This window comes from Capra hircus, chromosome 11, assembly GCF_001704415.2.
Source record: "Capra hircus breed San Clemente chromosome 11, ASM170441v1, whole genome shotgun sequence".
In the NCBI taxonomy this organism is placed as follows: Eukaryota; Metazoa; Chordata; class Mammalia; order Artiodactyla; family Bovidae; genus Capra; species Capra hircus.
Genome location: NC_030818.1, coordinates 95659227 through 95677782, shown reverse-complemented (window position 1 = coordinate 95677782; position 18556 = coordinate 95659227). Strand labels below are relative to the sequence as shown.

Sequence of the window (18556 nt, the reverse complement as noted above, 5' to 3'; positions counted from 1 at the left end):
ATGGGCAGTTCAGGACTGCAGGAACCCGAGGCTTCAGGGTCAACGGTCTGTCCCTGATGGTTCAGAGGTTAAGACTCCCAGCTTCCATTGCAACGGGCATGGGTTCAATCTCAGTTTGGAGAACCAAAATCCCTCATGCTACACAGCATAGCCAAAAAAAAAAAATCTAAATTTCTTAAGGTTAATAGCTATCCGTGTGTTTAACAATATAATCATACCTCATTTTCTGACATCATCCCTGGAGTAAGCTGGGGACCTGTTCCTAAGGAAATGACCAACACCTCTTCTGGCTGCACCTCTTGGATGGTTTCTTGAGCTGATCCTTCATGGTCCATGTGCAAGTCCATCAGCACATTAGTGCGGCTTCTGCTCCGAGTTGCTGACAAAAAAATTTCAAGTATGATAATTTACAGAAAAAACAAAATGAAGAAAGTGGCTCATTAATACAAAAATATATTTTCTATTAATGTAGAACACTTGCGCATGCACAAAAAAGACTGGTGAGAATGTGAATAAGGAAAAAAAATATACATCTTCCCAGGTGCTCTTCTAGTGACTGACACAAGCTCTCCTTCAAAACTGATCCACAGAAACAGTGATCCATGGTCACCTGACAGGGAGTGACAAACAGATTACACCTGCCCAACAGCAAACATGCCTCAATCACTTCAAGACTTGGGGGTGACAAGGGAAGCATTATTTTATTCTTTTATCTTTTCAAGATATCTTCAGCTGCTTCTACAACATAATGACTTAACTGGGACAGGTCTCCCATACTCATAACTACACTCACAAGCATTAGAAAATTTCATATGGAAATCTGATAGCCATACAAACTTATACGCATTAATCAGGCAACTGTTAATAAAACAGAATCAAAACATTGTTTTTTTCTGAATTGAATTAAACTCTTTTCAAAGATATGGAAGAGTTCTCTATGTTTGAATACACATTTCCTTTCTGCTTTATGGGAACAGTCTAAACTAATGAAGGACCTAATTATTTTGTGGTGCCTTTGCCCCTGTCTATAAGTAAATAAGTAATAGCTTTAGAAAGTGTTTCATCCTATAGATCTCCTAAGAACTTTGGAAACGGAAAGATTTAGATAGCTTGTAACAATTTCTCTATGAGTTTCAGTCCTCTGTGATAAGTTTCAGTTTTCTTTCAGAGGCCATTACAATTTGATACAACCAGAATACAAAATAGATACTCTTTCTGTACAAAATAATAAAAAACACAGACAAAGCCAAAACACTGGACAATAACAAAAGCCTTTTACCTTCAGTTTGAGTGAAAGCTGACCTACTTGAAGACAGAAATATAAACAATCATGTTCTCTCCAGAGTGCTGCAGATCAGTTCATCAATCGCTCATACTTTCAAAAACTCAAAGTACACACCAACTTCCAAAAGTCTAAAACAGGCTTCACTCACACCTTTCTTCACTGACTCTGTCTTCTCTTGAATTGTAAGCTTAAATTCAGCTTTATGAACAACTACATGAATCTTACGAAATAAACTTTATAATTTATAAAAATGCAAGTAATCAAAATTCATGTAGCAATTTACATAAAGCAAAAGCAACATGCACATGGAGCATGATTTCATAAACCGTTTCTTAAATAAAAGTTATGTAAGAAGAGGAACAGCCTATTACCCACCAAACGGGGTTACTAGAGTAATATGAGCAGTAAGACTGGTGGCTGAGGAATCCCAGGCAGTGATGGCTGCTAACTGTTGTCCTGGGTTGCGAAGGCATTAAACAGAAAGAAAATCGACCCTCTGAATAACGGACATAGCTCTTACAACAGGAAATAAGTTCAACGACCAGGTCACACAACTGTACAGAATCACAACGGGCAAACATTTGAAGTTTACTTTCCATGATACCTTTCCTTTTATATAATGACACTTCTGGATGACAAGAAATGAAAGAACTAATGTACACAAGTGAATCATCAAGAAAAAAAAAATCTCTGGTTTACCAAACATCACTTGTTTCTTAATGCTAAAAAAAAAAACAAAACATACAAATAGACTATAATACTGAATGTCAAGTTTTACTTTTTTCTTTCTCTAGTTCTGAAAATTGCATTTTGGGATGATGAAAGCCAAACACGTGAAGAACATGCTGCCACACTCCTACTGATGATACTGCGTGTGTGCTTGGTCACGTTTGAGGCTTTGTGGCCCCGTGGACTGCAGCCCGCCAGGCTCCTCTGTCTATGGAAGCTCCCAGGCAAGGATACTGGAGTGGGTTACCATTTCCTATTCCAGGGGACCTTCCTGACCCAGGGGTCGAATCCATGTCTCCTGTGTCTCCTGCACTGCAGGTGGATTCTTTACCACTGAGCCATCTGGGAAGCCCAATTCTTAATAAACGTGACAAAATAAAATGAAAGTTTTGCCTTATTTCATAAAATAAAAAAGATTTTAACTCAGTCATAAAAGATTGACTATTACTAATAATGAAAAATAGTAACTATGTATTTTCAACTTTACCAATAGAAAACTTCTAAAATAATATTATTTTATTATATTATTTAGAACTTTGCGGAAAGAACAGGGCTACCTAATTCAAATAATGACTACTTAGAGCAAATCACATTTTCAAAACTGTCCCAGACACTGAAATATAAGTATACTGTAAGGGCCATGATTCCAATCAATTACAAAAAGTATGTCTAGATAAAGCTAAAGCCTACTGATGAACTTTAACTAATCCAGTGCAATATTTTTTTAATGTTAAAACCTGAATTACTCCCAGTAAAAATGAAGAGAAGAACTTCTCCAAATTACTGAAAACTATATCCCCTATCTCTAAGCAATAGCCTAACCTAATAAAGAAACATTAATTTAAAGGAAAGCCTCAATATGAGAAATTCTCTTTACCTATAGGCAATCGATTCTTTTTATTTGCTGGAGTGGTTGCTGGAGACAGCTGAGGTGTATTGTAGGGGGTCATTTCCAGACTGCTGCTTTTTCCTGGCTTCGCCTGGGGTAGATTTGCCAGTAAGTTGTCAAGAGCCATTCTATCTTCTCTCAGTTGATCTCCAGACATCACACTCTTCATAAAATTCACCTGGCAAAAGTAAAAAGGACATTAGCTGGGGAGATCAATTTTTCAAACAGTGTATATTTCTCACACAATGTATTCATCTATGGGTCTGCCCACGTTTAGATAAATGACTTTTGAGGAAAAAAAAATTCTATTACAGAATAAAGCCATTACCAGAGTAATAAGCTGACTGTAGGTTATATAAACCACAGTTCTGCTCAACCCTTCCAGGAGATTAACGGAGGACATTGGCGGGGTCTCCACTGCACGGCCTCCAATCACAACATCAAGGAAAGCAGCAACACAGCTCTGTTCAAACAGGAGAAAAAAATCACTGTGAAACACTCTCCCTTTAAAGTAAGGGAGCAGATGGGGAACACATGTACACCTGTGGCAGACTCATGTCAATGTATGGCAAAACCAATACAATACTGTCATCAGCCTCCAATTAAAATAAATTTTTAAAAAAAATAAAAATAGGAGAAGGACATGGCAACCCACTCCAGTGTTCTTGCCTGGAGAATCCCAGGGACGGGGGAGCCTGGTGGGCTGCCGTCTATGGGGTCGCACAGTTGGACACTACTGAAGTGACTTAGCTTAGCTTAATTGCATTTAATACAACAGTATGTGTTTTATTTTTTTTTTTCACTCAAGCATTAGCTAGCTTGGTTAGAGAAGACAAGTGGTTAATGGTCAAAAGACAAGTGGTTAATGAAGCCAGGTCCATGCTTTAAAGAGTTTGCAAGAGGTTAGACTAAGGTGTTGTGATGCAAACAGGACCTGTGAGTTCATTGTTCATTATATATCATACAATTCAATACATCAGATTCAATTAAACTTGAATCCATTATACCCCAAAGTTATCTATCATCTAGAGTTCTCTTAAAAAAAAAAATACCTTTTGTGCCTCACTTTCCTCACCTGTGCGATGAGGTGTTTATATTATTAAATTCAATAACTAGCAAAAAAAATAAAAAATAAAAATAAAAATAAATAAATAAAGGGAACAAAATTTCTGATTAAGACAAACAAGCACGTAGAAAACTTTTCTTCTTGAAAATTATATTAAACCCAACACTGGAAAAAATTAAACTCTATAAATTGATATAAAATAACCAACAAGATAGTCTGGTATGTGAAATAAACATGAGGAAACAGTGCACACAGTCCTACCACTTGTAATTAGGAAAACATATTCCTAAAAATATATTAGGAATATACATATAGACTTCTTGAGGGACGCACAAAGATTGATAATATAAAGAACCTTTAGAGGAGGAAATGAAGGTTAGAGATCAGAGGTGGAAGGGAAACGCCACTACATAACCTTTGAATTTTAATCTAGGTTGAATGTACAGCCTACTAAAAATATGATAAATTTTTACTTAGTTAAATCAACTGAACAATGCCACGTTAACTTATGAAATCCACTTAAAATTATACAATCATTGCTGATTCATATATTCATAGACTTAATTTTGTAACAATTTTTAAAAATCAAACTTTAAAAAATAATCTTAACAGCTCTTTGGCTCTCATTACAATGGCATCGCCTCAACATTTCAGCAAGTGAGCATTAGTAATCTTTGCTGACATCTTCCTTTAAATGCTACTGATCCAACACTGTATCCTCTACAGCCAAACCAAGCATAATTAAAAAGAATATTTACACATCACTGAGAGATAAGATTTAATAAAGAGAGCAGGTTCACTAATATTTTAGCAGAACTTTCCATACAGAGTCCTTCACATGACATAGGATCTGCTCTTACTTTGTCAAATTTTCCAAGGCTGCTCTTTGTCCGTGGATCTCCCTCCTCAGAGCCAGTCATTGCTAACTGCTGCAAAAGGCGGCCAACCTGCAACCCAGAACAGAGGTGGGAAGACGCAGGCTGGAGAGACAGTCCCCACTGTGAAAGCATCTCCATTCTACTCTAAACATCTGTGTCATAAGAATATCCACACCACCTAACCAAGCATACAAAAGTGGATCCCCAATAAAACATGCATCTTGACTCCGTCAGCTTTTACTATATTTTAAGGACTTCTGCTTGTTAAATTTTTATTTATTTATTTACTTTTGGCTAGACTGGGTCTTCATTGCTGCACAGGCTTTTTCTCTAGTTGCAATGAGCAGAGGCGACTCTTGAGCTGCAGTGCAGTGGCCTCTCTTGAGGCAGAGCACAGACTCTAGAGTGCAAGGGCTCCGTAGCTGCGGTGCACGCATCCAGCGGCTTCCCAGCAAGTGGGATCTTCCCAGACCAGGGATCGAACCCGTGTCTCCTAATTGGCAGGCAGATTCTTTACCACTGAGCCACCAGGGAAGCCCACTATATTTTATTACGTTTAGATTGAGCTATAATGAATAAGTAACATTTCTGCTTTGTCTTTAATGCATATTATATCGACAATAGGAAATGAAGGTACACGACCTTTGTTTCTGCTACTGTACTTACCATATCTTTAAAAACTTAATTTGTAAAAGCTGACAAAATATTATTAAGTACTTTTTTCTATAGTTCATAAAGTACTGAAGGTAAAAAATTTTTTCTAGACTTGAAAGCAAATAATTCCTACAGAACATAAGCTATTTTGAAAGTAAATATTAACTCTCAGAGCCAGATCCTTACTGTCAAAAGGGAACTGTTAATCTACTCTCTAAAGATATTTTGCTGAAAGTTATTATCATATAGCATCATCTTCAAATCTGGGACAATCCCCCTTTTTACTCATTTTGAAAGTATGTGATTCTATCTCTACTGGAATGACAAAAATAGAACTATAATGATGTTATTGTAAGAATAAATTTAGTGTTCCAGAGATGACAAAGTAATTCTAATTTTATTTCAGGGATGTCTATGTAATTTCTAAACACCCCAACATGACAGAACTAATAGTGAAAAAGAAAGCTTATCATTGAAAAAAAAAATCATCCAAAGATATATGCTATTCCAAATAAACTCCATCTTCTTCACAGTATTTTTGGGAATAACATATAATTAAAAGAATCCCTTAAGAAATAAAAACATGATTTCAGCAGTTCAGATGATTAGGGGGGGAAGTGTTAACATAAATCCAAAAATCTTCTTTTGAAAATGTTTAGGTCCAGAAGAGTTTCAGATTTCAAACTCTGTAGATTTTAGAAAGGCTGGCTACATATACACGCAACATGTCCAGTATTTAGGCTGGCATCCTATAATCAGACACATTAACATTCCTGCAGCAAAACACAAATACTCATTAACACGAAATGGACTATAAATTGCCTCTTGTTAGTTCAGGATAGGTTTTGCTACCAAAGGAAGTATAAAAGACCCTCTCAGTTTTTAATTATTCTGGATTGTGAAATCATGGGAAAGGGATGGTAGCCTTGTTCTAGAAAATGGAATCATTTAAATATTTAAAGTGTGTGAGGACTCCATTTAAAAATGAACCCAAAACTTAAGAAGCAAATGTTTGGGACACTTTGGGGGGGAAAGAATGTTAAGAACATACGAACAACGTCATCATACTTTCCGTTCCCACCCCAATGCCCAATCAACTGACCTTACACTGAATGCCCAGCAAAAGCATACCTGCATCAGGTTAAACCTCGCCACCTCATTAATGGGAGCATCGGAGATTATTCCATACTGCTCTGGATTGACAACTGCAGGACAAATGAAGCAGGCCAACAGGAGGTCAGTGCACATGGCCCTGACCTCCCCAACTTCCAGTCTGTCTACACAGGACAGAGTTTTGTACATCTGTGACACGATCCACCTCAGACTGTGTGGGAAGCAGTAAGTGTTCTGTTTGAGATAACCAATAAATTTGTTCACCAAGGCCACAAGTTTGGCCTCGTTGGAATCCACCATCTCTTGAACCTTCTGCCTAAATCTGTCTGAGCCTTTCTCTCCAAAGAGTTTTTCCTGTTGAGCTGGGGAGAACCTCTCAATCAGCTTGTTTGGGTCGATCTCCAGGTGATCTTCGTCTTCAACAAGCAGCTGCATGATCGGCTCATGTAAAGTAGCTGTGAGGAAAAGTTTGGCAGAAAACAGTCCTTCAGAAAAAAGCTTAAATAAGATGCTGAAGGCACAGGTTCCTCTCCTCAAAAGTCGTCTGGGGTTGTCACTTTCTTTAAGTTCGAATTCAATCAAGTATCTCAGCACCTGAAGGAGGTAGCTTTCATCTTCTTGCATAATGCAGTTGCCATAGAGAGAGGTGAAAACTGTGTAAATGACGCTCTGTGTGTTCTCCTGATTAAGCTTCTCTCCAGCAACCAAGGAGGAGGCGATAAGACGAGGATTTTCCCTTAGTCGGCTCAAGAATTCTCCATAAGCAGTCTCCTGGAATCCCAGTTGCTTATACCCATCGACAAACTGTGTGTCTTCCAAAATCTTAGCATGTTGGCAACATTCAGCAGGGGAAGCTTCAGCACTAAAAAACAGAGCAAACAAGCAAAATAACAAAATTAACAACAATGATAATATAACACATATACTATATTGAAGCATGGAAACGTGAGTTGGTTACAGTCCCAGCAATGAGATCACTAGGAATTGCTAAAATCTTTTAGACCACCAGCACCTGAATATGTAAAGAAAGTCAAAACCAAAAAGTACAAAGGAAGACAGATTTCTCATATTAAATCAGGTTCCATGAAAAATACTGAGAAATAACCATTAATCTGATTTCTATCATTGAAGATTGTTGCTGTTGTTCAGTCGCTCAGTCATGTCCAACTCTTTGCGACCCCTGTGGACTACAGCATGTCAGGCTTCCCTGTCCTTTACCATCTCCTAGGATTTGCTCAAACTCATGTCCACTGAGTCAGTGATGCCATCCAACCATCTCATCTTCTGTTGTCCCCTTCTCCTCCTGCCTTCTATCTTTCCCAGCACCAGGGTCTTTTCCAATGAATCAGCTCTTTGCATCAGTATTGGAGCTTCAGCTTCAGGATCAGTCCTTCCAATGAATATTCAGGGTTGATTTCCTTTAGGATTGAAGATTAGTTCTGCATCTTTTTGAATTTCATATTTATGGCATCATACAGTATGTACTCTTCTATGTCTGTCTTCTTCATAGTATCACTATTTCTAAACTTAAAAACTGCTTCTTGAGGGACTTCCCTGGTGATCCAGTGGTTAAGAATCCACACTTCCACTGCAGAGGGCATGAGTGCAATCCCTGGTTGGGGAACTAAGATCCCACATGCCCTGTGGTGCAGCCAAAAAAAAAAAAATTGCTTCTTGGAACAATAGAATAAAGAAGTACTAACACAGTGAAAAATGAGGTTTCTAAAACTGCAAAGTAGATACAAAATAGCAAAACATGAAAATGTGTATTTTAAATAATATTAGGAGAAAAGTAGGAAACAAGATAACTTACCCTCTATAACAATAAAATGTTATATAATGCCAATGTACAAAATTAAACGGTGTGGTATAAAATATTAATGCTGAAGTTGTAATTCTCTACAACAGTGCTTAGGTCAATACATTAATAAACAAAATAAGCAAAGACTCACCATTGGGATGCTGATGTAAGTTATCTCAAACACTGCACTTTGTTAGAAATATATTTGTTTATTTGCAGTTAGCAATTATGTAACTGCCATAAGCAGAATTATAGCGGTTTATAAAATTTCTGAACTCAAAACCTTTTCTTTACCTGGTGATGATAAGCCGATCCAAATTAATTCTCTGTTGCTTAGCAATCCATGCTGTACGATACAACTTTTCGGCTGTCTTAAGTACATCTGCATTAAGCCTCTGAATGAGCTGTTTTTCAGAGTTCACATATAAGCGTTCCTGCTTGAGGTGATGGGCCAGAGTATGAATATCTAGCTTCACCATCTTCAAATGTGGAGAAGGGACAAAGGCTGATCACTAAGAGTGAAAAAGAAAAACAAAATTATTTTTGGGTCTCTCTGCTCAAAAGTCTATTGAGAAAGGTCTTCTAAAACAACTCATTCTAAAACAGAGAAAATCACTTATTTCCTCTTCTGACCTTTTATTAAGCATTTGCTCCTACTCAGCATTATATTACATGAATGTTCAAGATGCTTAGAGTGGGGCTTCCCTACTGAAAGACAAGGACCGCCAAGACTAAGGCTTGTCTGCTTTGTCGACTTACAGCTGTAATTTCGGGGCTAAGGAGAGGGTTTGGCTCACGCCAGGAGGTAAAGAAGTATTTGCCACAGGAATGAATGAAATCACACAATTCTTGTTCATCTAGTAGCTAAACAAACTGAAAGAAATAGCACACGTATTTTAGAGCATTATTATTTAAGCTATACCCTTGAAGCTAGAATGCCTGCCAGACCACAAATGTTTTATATCAGCAATAGAAGCGTTTGTGGCCCAGATAGCAGAATACAACGTTGTGTCCAGACAGCAGTCATTAAGTTAGAAAAATGCTTCTCATTAAGAATTAAACATTAGTGGTGGGGAAAGGAAGGACTGGGAGTTTGGGATCAGCAGATACAAACTGTTACATACAGAATGAATAAATAAGGTCCTGCTGTATAGCACAGGGAACTATATTCAACGTCCTGTGATAAACCATACGAAAGTGAAAGAGAGCGAGAAAGTTGGCTTAAAGCTCAACATTCAGAAAACGAAGATCATGGCATCCCGTCCCATCACTTCATGGGAAACAGATGGGGAAACAGTGGAAACAGTGTCAGACTTTATTTTTTGGGGCTCCAAAATCACTGCAGATGGTGACTGCAGCCATGAAATTAAAAGACGCTTACTCCTTGGAAGAAAAGTTATGACCAACCTAGACAGCATATTCAGAAGCAGAGACATTACTTTGCTGACTAAGGTCCGTTTAGTCAAGGTTATGGTTTTTCCTGTGATCATGTATGGATGTGAGAGTTGGACTGTGAAGAAGGCTGAGCGCCGAAGAATTGATGCTTTTGAACTGTGGTGTTGGAAAAGACTCTTGAGAGTCCCTTGGACTGCAAGGAGATCCAACCAGTCCATTCTGAAGGAGATCAACCCTGGGATTTCTCTGGAAGGAATGATGCTGAAGCTGAAGCTCCAGTACTTTGGCCTCCTCATGCGAAGAGTTGACTCATTGGAAAAGACTCTGATGCTGGGAGGGATTGGGGGCAGGAGGAGAAGGGGACGACCGAGGATGAGATGGCTGGATGGCATCACAGACTCGATGGACGTGAGTCTGAGTGAACTCCAGGAGGTGGTGATGGACAGGGAGGCCTGGCGTGCTGCAATTCATGGGGTTGCAGAGAGTCGGACACGACTGAGTGACTGAACTGAACTGATACTTATATCTGAGTTACTTCACAACATTGTAAATCAATGTTGAATTTACACTTGAATATGTTGAATTTATATTTAAATCAATGTTCAATATATTTCTGAATAAAAAATTTTTTTAAAAATTAAACATAAAGATTGTATACTTAAAAGCTGCTATGAGAGTAAAGCTTTAAATGATCTCATCATAATAACAAGCAAATGGTAATTACATGAGGTGAAGGATGCATTAACTAACTTCACTGTGGCAAACTTTTGCAATATATATGTAACAAATCGTTATTATATAACTTAAACTTACACAATGCTATATGTCAATTATACTTCAATAAAGTTGGGGGGGAGCTATCCCCCTCCAAATAAAAACAAATTTAAAGAAAAGAAATATATTAAAAGTCTTTTAAAAAATGTTGTCCCAACCAATCAGATTCATAGTGGGTTTATTTGGAATTGATAAAATATAATTTGCAGTGAATTCAGATTTGGAAAGAGGAACCTAGCCCACAGAACTCTCAATATGTTTACAGATCCAATGAAAATACATTTATATATATGAGATAAATATTTTTGTGCTAAGACTTTAAAAAATACCAAGAATTAAATATTATGAGAATCAATGGAAATATATTTAAAGCCACTTTCAAATTTAAATAATGAAACAGATTCAACAATTTTTAAAATAAGTTTGACTTCAGAAATTTTTAACCTTTATTTTAATGAACTACTGATTTCTAGGAAAGTTTCTGGAATTATCATCTAACCTGAATTTAACTGCTTTCAAAAAATCACTTTTTTGTACTTTATCAATTACCTAGCAAACTATTTCGGAGAAGGCAATGTCATCCCACTCCAGCACTCTTGCCTGGAAAATCTCATGGATGGAGAAGTCTGGTGGGCTGCAGTCCATGGGGTCGCTGAGGGTCGGACACGACTGAGCAACTTCACTTTCACTTTTCACTTTCATGCATTGGAGAAGGAAATGGCAACCCACTCCAGTGTTCTTGCCTGGAGAATCCCAGGGACGGGGGAGCCTGGTGGGCTGCTGTCTATGGGGTCCCACAGAGCCGGACACGACTGAAGCGACTTAGCAGCAGCAGCAGCAAACTATTTCAGGTCTCCCATATTAAGACCCTCAGAGTGCTTTCCTCCCAAAGATTTTAAATATGTCTACTTCACCAAGATGATCTGCTATTAAGTCACAAAAGCATTCATGTACATTCAAAAAAACTGCTGCCAAACATATATAATCTTATTAACTCAGTCTAAAGAAAACACACATGACTCTGTAAACTTCCATGAGGGAATTCTAACATCCTCTAGGGGGCTCTAAATCCACAGACCAAGAACAGAATCACTGAACAAATGGTTGTAATTATGAGAAGTTTATAGTTAATGAAAATAAAATGGAAATGGGCTCTTAAAGATCTCTATCTTTCATTAATAGTTCTGTTACCTTGGGTACATAATGCATATTATCTAAACTTCAGGCTTTTTTCTCCATAAAACGTGGACACAATACCTACATTTATTTTGTGCCTGGCATGAGCAACACATTAGGTACTAGGGATACAAAAAAAAAAACAAAGATAACACGTAGTCCTCAAGGACTTTCTAATCTAATAGAACCCCCATTCTATTAGACATGCAAGTTAGTGGCTGCCCCAAAATATGGATAATATGCTGAAGGCTGTACAATGTACAGTAGGGACAAGGAGAAGGAGCGACTGAAAAGTCAGGTACCGGGAGTGTGGTCTTAAAAGACAAGTATTTGGGTGGGGATGCAGGGGTGGGATAAGAATTTGCCTGACAAAAAGAAGATCTTGGGAAGGGGTAGACTTCCAGATACACAGAGCCAATCAAGCAAAAAGCACAGATGTGTGTGATATTCAGAGAACTACACATGACTTCCTACAGTCTGGGGGCATGTGTGTTTGTGTGTGTTAAGAGTGAGGCTGGAGGCAGAGGACTCAATGTATAATGAGATAAGCCAGTGTTAAGAAACTGGACTGTGAAAAAAAAAAAAGAAACTGGACTGTAAGAGATGGGGAAAGAGTTTAAATAGATTAACATGATTAAATTTATATTTGAGAACATAAACTCTGGCAGTAAGGAGAAAGATGAGGAGATAGGGATGGAACTAGGTGAAGAAACACTACGAACTTGTTGATAGGCAAGAAATATTGTAGTGGCAGTGGAAAGAATCAGACAGATATGACAGATACTGGAGGCAGAAGATACTAGCTTGCTGACACTTATACATGGAGATGGCGAGGAAGATGTTTCCAACTCCGATGACAAGGGTTGGCTGTGGTGGTATACACCGTAATTGGGTATTATGTGAGAAAACACTTTATAAACTGAAAATTGTGCCTGGTGTGGTTCTAAGAACTCTACACACTTCATCCTCACAACATCCCTCTGAGATAGGAACCGTGCAGCAAAGGGAATTAAGGCTCAGGGACGTTAAGTAACTTGCATGAGGCCAAGTGGGCGAGAGGTGACAGAGCCAGTACATTTCACTATTTCCCTGATCTCTACAGGAATGGCTCAGAAAAATCCGGTGGTTACACAAGAGAACACTGTATTTTTCAGAGATGCACGCTCAGGTATGCAGAAGTAAAGTGTCCGGATATCTGGAACTCACTTGTACATGGTCAAGAAAAAGTTAAAAGATTTGTAAAACACTGCAAAATATAAACACTGTTGAATCTGGTTGGTGGGTATATGGTGATCAATGTACTACTCTTCAACAGTTTGTTTATGTTAGAAGTTTTTCATAATAAAATGATAGAGGAAAATATTTTGGCAATTCTCAAACTGTACCTTTCTTAATGCCTTAATACAACTTAACAAAATATCTTATCAATTATCGTTGGAACCTAGCCAGGTCCCCTAATCTCAAGGAGCTCACAGTCCAATCAGAACAGAAATCCTGTTCAAGATAGGATGCATAAACTGTTTCCAATGACATAGCAAAATATGAACCAATCTATGCAGTTTAGAAGCCAAAACCTTCAAGTAAACCTTCACTTAAAAAAAAATCAACACATGGCTGCAACTGAGACCCGGCATGGCCAAATACATAAATATTTAAAAATAAAAAATCACGTGAAGGTAATACTTCAAATATCCGAATAAGAACTCACCTTCTAAGCCCTTCGAAAGCCCAAAATGTCTTCAAAGACATTTTTGCGAACATATTTTAAATAAATCCAGAACACTGGGTAAACTTGCTAAGCATTTTCTTTCAAGTTCATCACACTGTATGACCTACTACCCACCCTTACTGCTATCATATACTACAGTCTCTCTCCTTCCCCTACAACTCTCAAACTCCAATGATCATTTGACCCCACCAAGGATTTCAAGCCATTAAGCCTATTTTATATACATATATATATATTTTTTTTTTAACTAACCTTCAGCCTCCTCCTGTCTCTGCTTCCTTCCTTACCCAACTAGCACAAATCCCATAGTCAATCATTATGATCACTTGCCGAATGCACTCTCAATTTGCTCCGTGCATGCATGCTAAGTTGCTTTAGTCGTGTCTGACTCTTTGTGACCCTATGGACTATAGCCTGCCAGGCTCCTCTGTCCATGGGATTCTCCAGGCAAAAATACTGGAGTGGGTTGTCCTCTTCCAGGGGATCTTCCCGAACCAGGGATCGAACCTACCTCTAGTACATCTACTTGGCACTGGCAGGCAGGTTCTTTATCACTAGTGCTGCCTGGGAAGCCCGCAATTTGTCCCCTCACTTGACTAACCCTCAATTCCAGTTAAACCTAATGCTCTCCCAACTCCTACTTTCTACCTGTGAATGAGAAAACCGACACACACAACCATGCTAGCATCACTTCAAACTCACGATCACAAGCCCTACGCGGGCCCTCACTGATGCACAGCACACGCCTGTCACTCCCACAAGCTCTTCCACCACTCCCCAGTCCCCAGGCGATGAATCCATACCATCCTCTCTCCTCAGATCCCCAACCTCTTCCCCTCTCCTCATTCTCAGCCCCTTGCCTCCTACTTTACTGACAGAACTGAAGCATCAGAAGAGATTTTCCACAGGCTCTCTGCTTCCGTCGTTGCTCTCAGCCTATTCTCAACACAGTGGCCACAGTGAGCCTAAGTGAAACCCTGGGAAAGCCTAAGTCAAACCACATCACTGAACTCAAAATCCTCCAAAAGCTTTTTTCTTGGCTCTCCATGGTCTGCCTCTATCCCCCTTTAGCTCTCTGACTTCACCTCCTATTACCAGACCATATAACTTACCATCCAAACTGGGACACTACTGGGAATGAAAGCAGACACTATTAATAATTTCATCAAGACACACAAAGAAGGACATTAGATCACTCTCTTAGCAACCCCCATATTCATTCTATTTCAGCCAGATTCTCAAACCTGCCGGGCATACTTCCACTCCAGTATCTTCGCACCTGCTTCCCACCCGGGTCTCTTACTTCCTTTGGGTCTTAGAGTCATCTTCTTCAGTGAAGTCTTTCTCGTCCACCCTACATAACATTCCAACCCTCACTCTGTCACATGTTCATTTTATGTCTCCCTGCTTTCATTTTTCTTGTTCAGTTCAGTCACTCAGTCGTGTCCAACTCTTTGCAAACCCCATGGACTGTAGCACACCAGACTTCCCTGTCCATCACCAACTCCTGGAGCTTGCTCAAACTCACGTCTATTGAATCGGTGATGCCATCCAACCATCTCAGCCTCTGTTGTCCCTTACCCCTCCTGCCTTCAATCTTTCCCAGCATCAGGGTCTTTTCCAATGAGACAGTTCTTCGCATCAGGTGGCCAAAGCATTGGAGCTTCAGCTTCAGCATCAGTCCTTCCAATGAATATTCAGGACTGATTTCCCTTAGGATTGACTTGTTAGCACTGGTTACTATACATTTCACTTATCTCTCTTATGTATTTACCATCTCCCCAAGAAAATATACACTCCCTAAGAGGAGGGATTTATGCCCAATTTGTTTCCAGTTCTGTTCACACCGACTAGAATAGAATCCATCACATCATGCACATCAGTACACATCTGCTGAATGAATATATGAATGAAAAAGAGGCATTTCAGTCACATATTCATGTTAGAAACCTCATAAGCAGAGGTGGAAATAACATAGGAAGAACAAGCGTGTAGTCTCTGATGGACAGGAAAAGAAGAGAGGTAAATACTATGAAAACAATCAATAAATGTTAACTACAATAAGCACATTGTACTGAAAACATTAAAAATACTACACGTTCAAAATTAACATTTATTCCTTACTTCTTAGAGGATAATTTCCAAACTTGTTAACCTAATGTTTAAGGGCGAGTTTTCCTTTAACCCTCCCCTCCAGTCCTAATCTCACATTATTTCTCTATACAAACCCTCTTATGCCTCTTCATTTTTATTTTCAATGCACCTTCATCCTATTTGCTCCTTTAAATTTTCAAGGCCTAGCTCAATGAAATCTTCCTTCCCAACCATACAGTTTGCCCCAGTGATAAATTCCAACTATGAACTCCTAAAGCAGTGCTTATTCATACCATTAAATTGGAACTGTTATTTTTTATTTTCATCTTTAATGTCTACTGTCCTTCCAGCAAGAATGAAGGGTCCCCTCAAAGGATGAGAATTCTCTCTTAGACCTGTGTATGCCCAGCCCCCAGTACCACAGCCAAACACAAGAAGTTCTCATATAGTTTTGCTAACTGCATTATCACAAGTTGCTCTGAGAAAAAGAACTTAAGTAAAAATCAAAGAATTTTTAAATTAACTTTAGGTATATCTCACAGTAACAAACTGATTTTTTTTTTCCCTGAAAGCTGCAAGCATTTTCAAAGTTAGATAATTTCTTTTTGGAGGGGTCAATAATTGAACTTTGAAAATCTATATTAACTTCAGTTCTACTTAACCATATTTTCTACAAAAATAAAATCAATTATACCTATGCGTCAGAGAAGGCGATGGCACCCCACTCCAGTACTCTTGCCTGAAGAATCCCATGGACGGAAGAGCCTAGTAGGCTGCAGTCCATGGGGTCACTAAGGGTCAGACACAACTGAGCGACTTCACTTTCACTTTTCACTTTCAGGCACTGGAGAAGGAAGTGGCAACCCACTCCAGTGTTCTTGCCTGAAGAATCCCAGGGAAGGGGGAGCCTGGTGGGCTGCCGTCTATGGGGTCGCACAGAGTCGGACACGACTGAAGTGACTTAGCAGCAGCAGCAGCAGCATACCTATGCGTGTTAAGTCAGATTTTAACCTTTTCAACTCATGTTAGGAAGACTTATCACTGAGAGCCTAGAAGGGAGATGTTAGTTGGAAGAAGTGAAGCACATTGAGTTTTTGTATCGTTCCTACAATTGTGTAGAGGAGAGGCTGCCAAACTATAGCCTGTGGGTCAAATTCAACCAGTTGCCTACTTGTACAAATAAAGTTTTACCAGAACACAGCCATGTCCATTTGTTTATATATTATCTATGGCTGTTCTCAGGCTACAATAGCAGAGCTGAATAGTTGCCAGAGTCCACCAGGGTCCATATGCCCTCAAAGCCTAAAACATCCACTATCTGCCCTTTTACAGAAAAAGCCTGTCAACTCCTGATAAGCAAGCATACCTCCTCTAACACAGAGCATGGGGAGGAAGCACAACCAGATAAAGTGAAATGCGTCAATTAGAAAATGCGCTCAAAGTTCCAAGGAGGAAACACGTATTACACACGTCAGCAACTATGCCTGAACGAACTCCGGCGACTCGAGGACTCAAAAGTAGGGGGAAATAATTTCAAATGTTTTATGGAATGAGAATCATGTCTCATGATTTCGCTGATGAAAATTTCTAATCAAAAGTATCCCAAGTTAATGATATGCAGCCAAGAGTTTTAAACTTATAAGTAACATCGAGAGTTTATCTAATCATCTGTCTGTTGTTCAGCCGCTCGGTTCTTTGAGATCCCATGGATCTTTGAGATCACCAGGCTTCAGGAATTTAATAAACTCAAGATCAACTCTGTAAGTCAGTAACAGAAAAACACTCACTACTGTATCATTTTTTATAGAAATTATTTCATACAAGACGATGGAAAGGATACTAAAAATAAAACAAAAAACTACAGTAAGAAGATCTGAGGGATTTAAGACTGGGCTCTGACTTCTACTGGCAACGTGATCTGTGGCTAGTGATTTCACCTAAGTTTCTGCTTCCCCATCTTCAAAACTGGGATAATGCTCTTACCTCTTACCTACTTCATATGCTAAATAGTATAGTTCACATGTGAAGATTGTGAAGTATAAATAATCTATGATATAGGACATCACCATTCTTATCAATTATGAGGTAGGGTAGGGAATTTCCTGGTGGTGCAGTGGTTAGGATTCTGTACTTTCACTGCCAAGGGCCTAGGTTCAATCCCTGGTCAATGAGGTAAAATCCCACAAGCCATGTAGCACAGCTTGTGGGATCTAAGTGCCTCCACAAAAAAGAGGCAGAGTAATTTTTATCATTTTGCTAGGACACAATGAGACATACTCCATGTCCTTCACACGGCAGAGGCAACCAAAATGAAGCTTTCCATGAAAATAAGTGTGAAATATCAGACATAACTAAAAAGGTAAGACAGGCTACTTGCTCACATGATGAAACCTACCGTCATAAAGGCTTATTGAAAGTGGAATTAAAGGCCAACTAGCTTCAATCAAAGAGCATTTTTAGCAACATTATATGCCACACATAGGTATGGCTTTTTTTGAGAATAAAGCATGTTTTGCAAACAAATAATTTGGTTAATTAAGATGATCCAATCAAAAATTACAGAGATAATAACAACTAAATGTAACATATCCTGGATGAGATCCTGGAACAGAAAAAGGACATCAGGTAAAGACTAAAGAAATCTGAATAAAGTATGAACTTTAATTAATAATAATTATCAATACCGGTTCACTAATTGTAGCAAATGCACCATATCAACAGGAACTTGATGCTGGGTGGATGGCAACTCCCTGCACTATCATCTAGGTTTTTCTGTAAATTAAACTGTTCTAAAAAGTAAAGTCTGTTTTAATTTTTTGTTGCATAAATAACATAATTCTAAATCTAAGCATACAATTTAGCAACTTCTCTCAGTACAAAAAAATATATGAATTTGAGAACTGCACATGAACACTGTAACTTATCATTACCTGATGTCACAGAACGCACTAACATCTGGTAACATAACTGCAC

At 38.7% G+C, this 18556-nt stretch overlaps 1 protein-coding gene across 7 annotated transcripts in view; it reads right to left on the bottom strand.

Moving 5' to 3' along the window:
* Window positions 1–18556, bottom strand: part of GAPVD1 (GTPase activating protein and VPS9 domains 1) — a 66575-nt gene that overhangs the window by 35395 nt on the left and 12624 nt on the right. For 5 of the 7 annotated variants that reach the window (XM_013967911.2, XM_013967908.2, XM_013967910.2 and 2 more), the window contains exons 2-7: window positions 8710–8927; window positions 6633–7476; window positions 4830–4916; window positions 3232–3366; window positions 2892–3081; window positions 219–379 (exon numbers count right to left, since the gene is read on the bottom strand). In XM_013967911.2, the coding sequence (XP_013823365.2) occupies window positions 219–379; window positions 2892–3081; window positions 3232–3366; window positions 4830–4916; window positions 6633–7476; window positions 8710–8894 (1602 nt within the window). In that variant the 5' untranslated portion in view covers window positions 8895–8927. Of the gene's footprint in view, window positions 1–218; window positions 380–2891; window positions 3082–3231; window positions 3367–4829; window positions 4917–6632; window positions 7477–8709; window positions 8928–18556 lie in introns of those variants that run through there. The other 2 variants (XM_018055768.1, XM_018055767.1) reach the window with 2 other exon arrangements.